Source organism: Ceratotherium simum, chromosome 1 (genome assembly GCF_057802395.1).
Source record: "Ceratotherium simum simum isolate JZ-2026a chromosome 1, ASM5780239v1, whole genome shotgun sequence".
Lineage (NCBI taxonomy): Eukaryota > Metazoa > Chordata > Mammalia > Perissodactyla > Rhinocerotidae > Ceratotherium > Ceratotherium simum.
The window spans coordinates 48,568,797-48,582,494 of record NC_141900.1 but is presented as its reverse complement, the minus strand read 5'-3'; the positions used below and the strand labels follow the sequence as shown (position 1 = coordinate 48,582,494).

The 13,698-nt window shown below is 34.3% G+C and overlaps 1 protein-coding gene across 7 annotated transcripts in view; it reads left to right on the top strand.

Annotated features, from left to right (window-relative positions):
• Positions 1 to 13,698, top strand: part of DGKB (diacylglycerol kinase beta) — a 700,672-nt gene that overhangs the window by 232,449 nt on the left and 454,525 nt on the right. For 5 of the 7 annotated variants that reach the window (XM_087426742.1, XM_087426631.1, XM_087426683.1 and 2 more), the window contains one exon: positions 8,613 to 8,648. The exons of 1 other annotated variant lie outside the window; for it this stretch is intronic. In XM_087426742.1, coding sequence (XP_087282868.1) covers positions 8,613 to 8,648 — 36 coding nt within the window. The remainder of the gene's footprint in view (positions 1 to 8,612; positions 8,649 to 13,698) is intronic. One more of the 7 variants, XM_087426797.1, reaches the window with a different exon arrangement.

The window sequence follows — 13,698 nt, the reverse complement described above, 5'->3', positions numbered from 1 at the left end:
ACTGGCGGCCCAGGTTTGGATCCTGGTTGCGCACCAACGCACCGCTTCTCCGGCCATGCTGAGGCCGTGTCCCACATAAAGCAACTAGAAGGATGTGCAACTATGACATAGAACTATCTACTGGGGTTTTGGGGGGAAGAAAAAGGAGGAGGATTGGCAATGGATGTTTGCTCAGAGCCGGTCTTCCTCGGCAAAAAGAGGAGGATTAGCATGGATGTTAGCTCAGGACTGATCTTCCTCACAAAAAAAATAAAATAAAATAAAATAAAATAAAAGCAAGCAACAATTTAAAAACTGGTTGAAATTTACTCCTAAAGAGAATATGAAAAGTAGCAATTTTGTAGATGGCCTATTTATCTTAGTTCTCATTTGGAATTTCCATTATAAAGTGATGCAGTCTGTTTGTAAGAATGAATGCCAAATTTGGATTAGCAGATCTAAGTTTTATAAAACCTATTTCTAAATCTAAAAATGTTTGAGGAATTATGTGATAATATAGAAAACTTGAAAATCTCTGTATATCTTACTTTACATAGTATTACATATAGCATTTTAAAATTTTTGCCACTGTGTATGATATTCTTGAATAATACTAAGTATTCCTTTGTATTAGGGTTATTTATTCAATAAACTTTTACTGCATGTGACAGTGTGCCAGGCACTAGAGAAATCAAGGTAAATAGCTTTTTTTTTTTTTTTTTTTTAAAACACTTATTCTTTTTTTTTTTTTTTAAAGATTTTATTTATTTATTTTTTCCCCCCAAATCCCCAGTAGATAGTTGTATGTCATAGCTGCACATTCTTCTAGTTGCTGTACGTGGGACACGGCCTCAGCATGGCCGGAGAAGCGGTGTGTCAGTGCGCGCCCGGGATCCGAACCCGGGCCGCCAGCAGCAGAGCGCACGCACTTAACCACTAAGCCACAGGGCCGGCCCTAAATAGCTTTTAAGAAGAATGTTTTTACGTGAGTCAGCAGCTTCTTGTGTGATATGTATCATATGTCCCTCACCTTCTTTGTGCATTTACTATTTTTTCATATTTTATATAATCTGAATGTGTGGTATAATATATTATGCATTCTCTTAAAAAGAATATATTCTTAGGTGCATATGAATGTTCTGCTTAAAGAAAATATGCTATTGAAATAACTTGAGCTAGCTTGAGTAATTGAGGCTATTTTCTTTATTACAAAAACAAAAATAATTAGTGCTTTGCTAAGTTTAGTCTTTTCCGACCATCATCTCCTAAGCCATATCAGAACAAATATGTCAGATTTGTAATAGAAAGGTCTGAGATGAACAACTAATTCCCTGGACACTTAGCATTAAAAATCATTTCTCTCCACCACTATGTGAGGATAACATATTTATGGATTCTAGAATCCTACTCAGATTCTTTAAGACTTTGCATGCCTTGTGTACTACACTATGCTCTTTTCAAAAACAATGGCACACACTGATTCATTTACTCAGATTTCCTAGTATCCTGGATGTACATAATGTTACATGGCCAAGTTCCTACTTGAGCTAAATGGGTTTAAATATAAACTGTGCATGCAGATCTCAAGTGATAGTCTCTTAATAGATGTCAGATACTCTTTATTGCTGCCCTCTTTTACTTCAGTAACATTTTAATTAATTCACACTGATTGAATAAATGTACGTTGAGACTTGTTTCCTAATGAGGGCGCATTTAGAGGAAAGGTTTTGCATCATTCTGATATCCTGTGGGTAATTATATTCTAATTATATGGTCGGGGGAAAAGAGTCTATAACTCTGTACTGATATTGTTTGTTGGACCCAATTAATTACATGCACATAATGAAAGTTCATGATAAGGTTGACTGGCAGTCAGTGTAAAATTTTAACTCAATTGAATCCTAGCCTAATGTGAGCACAGAATTGGACTTTAACCTGGTTAGAAAATGCTTTGGTGTGAGATCAGTGGATATTTAGAGGGGTAAAGGATGAGAACAAATTTCATTACGACTTATTTGTTTTTTAATTCAAGGTCTTTTCTAAGATTGATGAAAAGTAAAACTTAGCAACCTAATGCTCTAATTCTAAATATTATTATCAATATTGTTTCATTACCTAGGATGATTTTTCTGTATTTTGGAAGGCAGCAGTACATTAATGATACAATGACGCATTTCTAGAACGAGTTCATGTACTTGTTGAGAGAAAGAATAGGCATAACAGGAAGTATTATTGATTAATTTTATGAATATAAATTTAGCAGGTATTAATCTATTATAATAGGGTTTTTTTTGAGAGTGCTTTTATATTGCAAACCATCAACCACGTTCAGACCCCTGTCCCAAGCACTCTTAAACATAATCATATATACATATACATACTCATAAATCAGTTTCTATTATTTATCTGTATGTAAAGTAAGAGTTCTAAAGAATAATCTGAAAAAAAAAAGTAAGACATATGTTTTATTCTGATATGTGTTTTGGATCTGGTTGAATCTGATGTTTAAGAATTTTGTAATACTTTAAACAAAAAGTTAACACCACGCTTTAAATATCTAAACACCACCTATCCTTCCCTTGCTCAACTTCATTGTTTTCTCTGCTCAAATTTTGGAAAGGACAGTCCCTAGGATTGAGGAGAATAGCTGGGAGGACTTTGTTCTTTCCTTCTGAGCCTCTTCTCTCTCCATCTCCCTTTTTCTCCATTGCTTTCTCTCTTTGATCTCTTCTCTCCCCTCTTACATCTTTCCTTCTTTTTGTCTCTTCTAATAGTCCTAATATAGATGTTTCATTAAAAAAAATCTGTTTACCATCTACTTATTAGCAACAAAAATAGTTTCATTTGAAGAAAGTGCAATCAGTCCTTTCTTGCTAAGCCCTAAGCAGGCATTGGAAACTAAGGGAATGATTTGGGTTTTAAGGTTAATGAAACAGTTACCATTTATTGAGAACTTAAATTTGCCAGACATCCTTTTAATCCTAAAGGTATGATGCCCACTGTACATTTGAGGAAAGTAAAGCTTAAAGAGATTAAGAAATGTACCTAAAGTCACGCAACATGCAGAAGCAATATCTGCCTTACCCCAAATCCCATGTTTTAAACCTATTTTTCACATTCATACTGCAATCCGCAGCAATTGGTGAGGCATAAAATAGATTTAGGGGATCTCGACCTGCATTTCAAAAAGGAATGGAACGAGAAACAATGGAGTAAAGTAGAGAACAGAAGCAAAGAGAAGAGAGTAATAGAATGTATCAGAGAGGGGGGCACATCGGCTAAGTGGTCTTTGTGAAATTATTTTACAAGTGTGTAAATATACAAATATTCTTCTTGTGGATCAGAGCTAAAAAGAAATTGAAGAACCCTTCTTCAGCCACATTGTCTTCTGATGATTTTATGAGACCTAACCGATAATGGTTTTATTTCACTAATCAAGTAGGCAAGACACTTAAACAATAACATTAGAAAGGGTTTCACTTGTTCTCATTGATTGCTTTTATATGTAGATATCTAATGTTCCAAATGATTTCGATGTCTCTATAAAGATACATTTTTAACATTTTCATTGACAACATTTGGTGCCCATTAAGTTTCTAGCTATCCATTGTACTTTCCCTGAAGTTGCATTGTGCTTCCTTTCTAGACACAGACATGCACACATAGTGAGGGAGCTGTTAAGGACGGAGCCTCACTCCCTTCTCTTCAATATCTCCGGAACAAAACTCTGCAAATATGCATAAACGATCACATTTACAAGAGTGAGAATAGAATATTTTTGTAAGCGATTATAATTATAAGGGTAGTGAAATCATCTCACTTAAAACTATTTTTACCATTAAACTTATGTTGGTACAAGCTTAAAAATCTGGCTCAAGTGAGAAGTGTGTAGGTAAGGGATCCTGGATAAGATTATAATATATGTGTCTTCTAAAATATTTTATTTTTGATAGTGACATTTTAATTAGATATGTCAAAGTGTCACTGGAAAAGAAAAACAATTAATGATTCTTCCAGTTGACATAGTTGCCATACGTTGAAATCGTCTTTGATTAAAGATGTTAATAAAGAGCAGTATAAAAATTATTTGGATCTCACTTGCTTTTTAAAATTTGTATTGTGTTCTTATGTGTGAATGTCCACACATAAGGATCTGCAAAATCATAAAAGGTTAAACAAATTATGATGCTGGAATGTGAAAATAAAATTCATGGAAATCAAACATGTTTAATTTCTATACCCTGAAGATGCTGTTGATACATTTTATTTTATTTATTTGTTTATATCATGTATGAGAGAAGAACAGGTTCCCCCCTTAGGCTGAGGCAGTGTATCATTTTAGGATGACTATTATTCTTTTCCCAAACATGCTTTTCTCTCTGTCTCTCACTTCTTTTTTGATGCCAGAGATATCCAATTGTGTGTAAGGAAAAGAAGCTATTTAAAATAGCTTTATTTGGATACTTTAATTTACCACTGCACTGAAGTTATGATGTTAGATTAATCCATATTGATATTCAAGTCAGTTCTTTCAGGCATAACAGATATACATTGTGGTTTCTAAATACTTTGTGGTGTTCATCAACATTTTAAAATAATTTGATTTCCAAATCACTTAGAGATATGGGGGCTGGACCCACAGCGTAGTGGTTAAGTTCACTGCCCTCTGCTTGGGCATCCCAGGTTCACGGGTTGGGATCCCAGGCGCGGGGATGGCCATGCTGTGGCAGCCATGCTGTGGCGGCAACCCACAAATAAAAATAGAAGAAGATTGGCACAGATATTAGCTCAGGGATAATCTTCCTCAAGCAAAAAAAAAAAAAAAAAAAAAAATTGGCAAGAGATGTTAGCTCAGGGTGAATTTTCCTCACACACACAAAAATAGCGTTATGGCTAAAAAGAATGTCTTTTAAAAAAATTTCTTGTTGAACCTGCTGTTGTTTGAATAAATGGAGCTTGGGACAAAGAAGCAATATATTTGGATTCTGTCACTTACTTTATTTTCTTGAGCTAGTCATCTAATCTTTCAGTTTCTCAGTCTAAGAAATGGAATATCTTGATTTAGTGGGAGGATTAAATGAGACAATAGACATGAAAGAAATTTTTCAAAAATAGGAACATTCTTATATAGGTATAAGTTATAATTCTGTTAATTTTACTTTAGTCTTGAAATAACTGATGACCCTTTTAATGTGAGTACTATGCTCTTATTATATTTTTAACTAAGTCAAACCTCCAATAATCTCTCCACCAAAGATTTTTCTTTGTCCTATGACAATTTGGATTAAATTGTCAATTTAAAATGATTACATGTTAGAAAATATGAAGACAAGAGATATCTCAATACTTTAGAATAATAGGATTTTTAAAAATTCTTTGATATTAGGTTGAACTTAATAAGTGCCCTGAAGGCAAATGCATCTTTTAAACTAATTATCTGTACTGTGTATTCTATTTAATATGAAAATGATACTGATTAAATAAAATCAATCACATTCCTCTGTAGTCACACCTCACATTTGATTAAATACAAATATACAGTTCCTGTATTAATTCTGATTAAAAATATATTAAATTTAGAATCATACACTCATGATAATTTTCAAAAAACTAAAACATTTGCTCTGCTCATCCTCGATATTTAAAAAATCGTACACATAAGAGTAAAAACGTAGTAATATAATATCTGAATTTGTTTTCTAACAAGTCAATTCGTCTCTTTTTACCTAGATACGGTGGTTTTCTTATTATATCTCAGGGATAAGCTACTGATGGACATGTTATTTTAATATACACTCTTTGCCTACACATCTTGATTGTAAGTGAGCTTATATATATATGTTGTTTCATCACCTTTATTCTTGGAGTGAATTTCTGGTGTTGCTCTCAGACGTCTGAGTGTTGCTGGAGAAAGTTCTCAGAGCTGGTGGCTTTCTCTTGTACATCTTTATAACTTCTAGCTCCAGCTGAGCCCTCAACTTTGCTTGATCCTGTTATTCATCCTTAGTCAAATGCTTTCCCATTTTCAGAGAAGCAGTGCCAAAATCTCTGCTATTTTCTTACTGTCTTCGTCTCACAACCTCTCTGCAAACCTCATTCTCTCTCAGTAGATAATCCAAATCCCCACTGCCCTGAGAAAGAAGAAAGCTGCAAACATGAATAGCCATGAATTACCAATTCTCTACACAAGTGGTAGCTAAGCGGCAGCCAGTGTTCAATTTCATCCCACAGATTCTTTTTTTGAGGGGATGCCTTAAAATGGAATTTTTATTACCCAACTTGGCCTACTCTTTGCTTTTTGTGGCATCAGGCCACATATATCCAGTATATCCCAACCTATATTCAGTAATTGTTATTATTTTGCCATCATTTTATATATATATGTATAATATATATATGACTGTATATATGCATGTATATACATATTTACAACAAAGCACCCACGTAATATATATTTTATTAAGTTGAAACTTTTGAATGCAAACTGCAGGTAGTATGACACTACATCTCTAAATACTTCAGCAGGCATCTTCTAAGATTAAGGACAATTTTCTATACAATTATAATACTGTTATTATACCTAAGGATATTAACAATAATTTCATAATATCAGCCATTATCCTTTCTATATTCAAATGCCCACAATTATTTCAAAAATGTCTTTTACAGCTTTTTTTTTTTTTTTCCAGTGGTGGTAGAGGTGGGGTGGACAGGATCTATTTGAGATTCTTGCCTTGCACTTTGTTGTTCTGAACCATTTTGACAACTATCATCTTTTCACTGGGCTTTCTGTTGTCTTGCTCTGTACAGACATATGTACAATGAGCATAGACTCTTCCCAAGGTAGACTCTTCCCAAGGTAGAAGACATCTGTGACTCATGCCCTGGAGGCTGGTTGATAAGCATCTTAGTTTGGTTCCCTGAGAGACTCTGGGACTTTTCTTCGTCCATGGCATATGACAGGATAAAGAATCATAGGATAAGTCACTTACTCTGGATTCAAGGGAGAGCAAGCATTGCTACGTTATAATAAAGATTGAAGGACTACATTCATATCTTAACATGTTTATTCAATTCTGAGCTTCAACCAAGAGCTGAGGAAGAAAAATAGTAAGGCTGACAAAAAGCTTTGAGCTGGTTCAAATTGAAGCTAACACAAACATTTCCCCTACCACCCATTGCCCCAGGTGTTATGTAGACTGACTTGAACTCACAAGTCAAGAATATTATTGAAATCATGAGGCTTTCAACAAAAGTTCTACTAAACCTGTTGTCAATCCAGCTGAGAGACAACAGCAGTTACTTCCGTATGGTTATCCTGTCAATGAGATAGTTAATCTGAGTTCATCCTCCCAGACTTCCTGACTTCTTTTGACTAAAAATTTGCAGCTGCAGTATTTTTTACTTATATTATGGAAATATCTTCTAAATAGAGTTGTATTCCTGAACGCCTTAATATTCTCTAGGGCTGCCCTAGACCCCTTCTCCTTCTGTTCCATTTTTGGGTGCATTGAATGCTTCTAGTCCACACCTAAACTGAGCAGCTGTGAAGACATCTGAGGCCTCATTTACCGTAGATGCAGCTATTTATTCTTTTGGTTGTCGCTGCCTTCCTGGAGTTATACTGGGTAAGGATTAAGCTAATACTTGTGCTCTCAGATTTTTCAGGCCCATCTTGGGGATCCACCCAGAGTCCACTTCACGTAGCTTGGTCCTGGGGAAGAAACTGGGATATACTCACCACTCCCTCCTTTTCAGAGACACACAAACGTCTAAGAACTCCTAGCTTCCCATTCAACTTTACTGCTCCCCGCCACCCTCCACCATGGAAAACCTTTCTAAAGTATTGTGTGCGTGATTTTTCAGCAGTTCTTCCAAATTTGTTCTAAGTCACTCACGACAAAGGCTTTTGGAATTCGATAACCTTTTCTCTATTTCTTGCCAGGAAAAAAAAAAAACATTCCCAATGTGACTCAGAAAAGGAGGGGTGGTGGATAATTTAAGAGACACTGTCATGAAGACCGGCTTCAGTGTATTTCACTTCTTTTTTTTTTAATTCTCTCAAGTAAAATCTTGCTACGTATTTAATTATATTTTATTTTTTTCTTAATACTAATGGGACTTTTTTTTCTCATTTCCAGAATATCACAAAATAAAATCAACACCATAAGCTATGTCTACATCAAAAAGACACTGAGTATTTTTAGGAAAGACTGAGAGTTGGACTGGAAAATGGAAAAGTGGGCTGGGTAAATAGGCAACTCAAAAAATTAGTAGAAATGGTTAAGGAAGGATAATGGAACACGGAGATGAGCTCTTATTCCAAAATACAAATGTAATACGTCAATGTTGTAGTGGAGAGGTCTGTGAAGCTGGCTAAGGATGTTGATCAGTCTCCTTTGGGTGGAAGCAAATAAGTAATTCCAGAATCTAACCCACTCTGCATTAGAGTGTTGTGTATTTTGTTAAAAGATATTCATTTATTTAATGAAAGTAAGCAGAAAAAGTATGACAAAGAATTGCATGTCATATTCATTTATTTCACAGGAGAATAGTGGTATAAGATCCTTCATTGATATTTGTTTTCAGTTTGCCTTTTTCTTTCAGTTTTAATATGAACTTCTCTTTTTCAGCAGACTCTGCCCACTTCAGGAGTTTCAGTCCCTGAGGTGCGTAAGCAAAAGAGGTTTTCACATTTGCAATTACAGGTCGTTATACATCTCATATTGTTATAAAGAACATTTTGAGCTGTCTCGGGGATCCACTAATATTAATTTGCATATTTTATTTTTTCTCATTTTCTGATATTTAGAACTGGGGATCTTTATATTTTCATGATGGGGTAGACCTGAAGCTTTTCTAATCTACATTTGTAACAAGCATTAGGAAAACAAGAAGTTGAAACAAAGTATACAGAATAAAAACACTGGTTTTGACCAGTGTATAAGAATAGCATCATTCCTACTTGTCAATTTAAAATGTAGATACCTTGCAGAAGACCCAGAACAATTCAATCCTTTAAGCCATTGAAATGTAGCTTTCAGTGACAGCAGGTTGAGAACCTCTGGCTCACTCTGAAGTGCCCGTCGCTTTAAAAAGAGTGCATCTGTGTTCACCTTTTAGCATACGATGTTGTATGGAAAGTCATTGGAATAAGAGTCGCAAAACAAATGACTTTTATTTTGAAAATAAATGTAAGCATTGCCACAACATTTATTTTCCCTGTTAGCTTTATCTTTGGATTAATGAAGCAAAGCGTCCACATTGTTCTGTGACAATATCCTGTTCAACTGTTACTATCTCTAAAGGATATGCCCAAATGGTATTGTTTTTCTTAAAATTATAATTGGAATCTGCTTGCTTAGAAAAAGTATTATTTATAATATATGAATACTACATAAGTTTATTTAGAGGATAACATAATTTCACAAAGATGTAATAACATCTCTACCCTGTCCCCTAAAAACAGTTTTCTAAGTATAAACAGCCTCGTTAGAATTATTAAAATTTATTTCATAACCAGAGATATACTTTAAAATATACTTGGAGATATGCTTGAAATATAATGTTTATAGTCTAAGAGAAATATTAAACATTTTATATCCTATGTCAGTTGATATCATTATCATCATAATTATTATAAAATAGAGATATCGAAGTACACACTTAAGTGACAAAGGTATTAGGAAAGTTTATCATTTAATCATTTAAGTGTAATAAAATTAATTTTATATGTTCACATCCTTGAGTTTATTTTTGCCCCTAGCACAGCCCATCAAGTGGATAGAGGCACTGTATTGGAGATTTGAAGTTTTCTTTTTAGACTTGTTAATTTCCAAATGTCTCCCATATTCAACTATATCATTTGTATCATGTAGATTGAATCCATAGATCAAAATTATTGTTTTCATAATATGCTTTTTTCATCTGTCAAAAAAAATCTTTTTTAAAAGTCTCTTCCTACACTGCCTTTTTTTTTTCTGACAAGATATTTGGTTTATATTAACTTAAACTTTCCACTATCCTCTGAAATCATTATGTAAGTTTTTTTAGCTACGCTGTTCCAAAGATTTCCTTAAGCCCATGTATGGATATATACATGAGTGAGTGTGTGAATACACATAGACACACACACACACACACACACACGGACAAGAAGCCATATGTTCCACCATCAGGAACAATTGCTCATTGCTTAATTGAAAATGTGGTTAAAGTGTATGTGAAGGAACTTACAGAAAGATATATATGTACCTCAAACATTTTACTTAAAATATGTAAATGTATGTTCACTGACTACACTTTTGACATAGGATCAAGGGCTTTTCTATGAGGACAAATCTACCATTTGGAAACGGCATATAGCTTTTCTTGCATATATCACCATCTTATCACCCATGAGACTCAGCTTCAGTTGTTTTTAAGTACAATAAAAACTCAAAGACATCTGTGAAGGAATTTGAGTGTAAAAAAACTTCTCAATTTTTATTATTAATTCTCAAAGCTTTTACAGTTGTAGTGTCCAAACCCAACTTGACTGCTGCTATACACACACACACAGACACACACACCCCCCCCACCTTCTATTATTGTGTGTTTCCAAAGCATGCAAGTTATTTTTCATGGAAACAGGGTATTTTACACTCACAATTGAATGGTTTGAGTAATAACTAAATTACACAGTTACTATAACAAGATTAAATTTGCTTGGAACTGGCATAAACAGACTGGGGACTACATAGAAATCACTGTGTTGATCATTTAACTCAACTGGTAGAAAGAGATGATGAGTGTGAACATACAAGAGAGCTGCCTCCTTGCTTTTAACCTTTGGCTTATCATGCAAAGGGCATGGTGGGTGAGAAAAATTGAAGTACGTAAACACACACACACAATTTTATAACAGCACTGCCGTATGCTAGTGCACAGCCCAAATTAAATGATTTTGACACGGGCCTTCTCATTTTTAGATTTTATTTCCTCGAATCAAGATTCTTGAAGAGAAATCTTACAAGGATTTACATCCAGTATGAAAGTATCCTAAGAGAAAATATGCACATGATGTGTAATGTGTGAACCAGGACTTGTGGATCAAGTCACAAATTGTTTCTTCATGTTTAGGAGGGGGTGGCATCTCCACGTATTTAAGACTAGATTTCATTCTCTCTAATTTGCTGCCTCCCATCTACCATGAAAGAGCCCATCCAGATCACGAAAACAATTATCCCAGGTATGGTGACTTAGTGTACAAATACAGTGCTATAAAGTAAATAAAATACTTCTTCGTAACACCCATGTTTAACTACTATGATCTAAGCAGCATACCTGTGTTAAACTTAATGATAAAAAAAAAACAATATTCTTTTTTTATATTTTAAAAATTACTGTCATTTACTGTCTATTTTATGCTGGTAACTTTATATACATTTTCTCAATTTATTACTCTATTAACTTTCTCATTTTATAGATGAATTAAACTATACTTAGAGATAGTAAATAGCTTGCCCAAGTTCCCACAGCAAATAAGAAAAACAAAGCTGGAATTCGGCCCCCAAGCCCATACTTTTGCCTTTGCCCAAAGCAATTTTTGTTTTTGTTTTTTAATAAGTACTTATTTAACTAAATTAAAAAGAAATGGAAATCTTTATGTCGTTTATTATATTTATGTTTAAAACTTTATAAAATATTTTTTAAAAATCAACGTTACTTTGCTACTCAGTAAAAGTAAGTTTTACTACAACTCCCAAGGATTCCTAGTAGATTTAGAGCTTTTGTCATTTCTGAAATGAATTAGCTTCTCTCAGCAGGAAAATGTTCAAATCCCACAATAAGGTCACATTAATTAAAGGTGCAGCTTGCAGGTGTCAGTAAGTTGTTTTCTTGGAGCTTGTACCCCTTATAAGCCCACATGAATATAGTGACACTTCTGCGTCAGGGAGATCTTTTATATTGTGACTATCCAAGTGTTATCTTGGGTTAAAATTCTAGAGTTTCTGGGAAATTCTTGTAGCCTAGCCGCAGTGGCAGAAAGGGCTAAGTCTCCATTCAGGCAAGTGGTGAAGCAGCAGAGACAGCAGGTTCCAGGATTCCACTGAAGGATGCCACAGGCAGCAAAGCACCCCCCCAACCCAGCACCCCATTGTGGCTTGGTACCTCTCGAGGTGCTTTGCTGTAGCCTGTCTCTCGTGCTGAGATTGGACAAAAAGAAGAAAACCCTGTGCTTGAAGTAATCATCACTTGCTGCTTGTAGTTTGTGAGTGATCGATAACAGCAGGCTTAAGTATTGTAGTCAACATCCCTTTTGTGAAAGCAGTTTTCAGCAACGTAGAAAGTCTCCACCTCTGAGAATCAGCATGATAGAGAAAAAGATTTTTTTTTGGAGCATGTATTTAAAGTGAGCTCTTTTTATTTCATTTATTTCATCTTTCTGTTTTCTGTGAATGGTCTTTTCAGCTTTTCTTCCGTGTTTATGAGGATGATCATTCTTTTGGAATTTTAATACAATATATTTCCCAGTGAAGAACTGTTGTGCTACTTGGAGAGTCTACGGATCAGAAAACATTGAATTCTATATTTAAAGTGTTTGCTGCACAGCAAATGCAGCAAATGGTTGATATTTGAAAATGCTGAAATATCAATAACTGCAGTTTATATTTTGTAGTTAAAGGTTCTATATTCTTTCATTTTTTTTTTTTTTTAGTTAGCATAGCTCTTTCGGTGTTTGAGTAATTTCTATTGATTAAAGCAATAATTTTCAAACTCTTTTTATACCTGGGATAATTTATCTGGCAGAACAAAATTTGCCTTAATTATAACAAAGTAAATTATTCTGTGATTTTGAGCCCAAAAACTTAAAAAAGAACTGAAGGTGAAGTGATGAGCACCGACCTCTATTATCAGAGAGCAATTTTATCCTGAATAATGATGCAAAATAAGGTTAGCGAGCTCCTCCTGAAACTTTCCAGTACCTTCAACATTGGAAGTAACTCTTAAATGTCATAATAGAGCTCTGCCAGTCAGGGTTAATTAATCCCCAAAACAGGCTAGTGAAATTTTTGTAGGCAGCAGATTTTTCAAGGATACAATTGTTTCCTCTTTCCTGTGCCTTATATGGAATAGGAAAGATTTTTCTCAGTGGAAATAGGAAAAAAGTATCCTACTACCCTCTTGTTCACTTATCCTGCTTAAATAAAATATAGTGAATTATCTCAGAGAGACTTCTATACAATTTGAAAATAAACATAAAACAAACGAGTATAATAAAAAGAAAACCATGGGAAATATTAAATGCTTATGAGTCTCTCCTGTTTTTAAATGTTTAGACTTGATTAATTCCACAAATTCCACCCACTAAGCATATTTCCCTCAAACAAAGAAGCCACTTGGTTTTCTTGGTGTGTGTGTGTTTAAAAAATGTTAGGTTTAGTATTATCTATATTACGTAATGAAATTCACAAACAGACACACACTGAGCATTTTCTTAACTTGTTATATACCTCTTATAATTCTAGATTTCAAAAATAAAACTTTATCAATTGAAAACTCAATTTAGGGCTTTAAAATTTGTTTTTATATTTTACAATAGTTACTATAAAGCATTTGTTTAGTGTACTCCACAATTTACTCAGAGCGATGACTCCCTGGAGAGAGATGAAGCCACTTAATCAACTGCTATCTGCTAGCTGGAGATTCTTCCCACACAGGAAGTTCCCCAGCTAC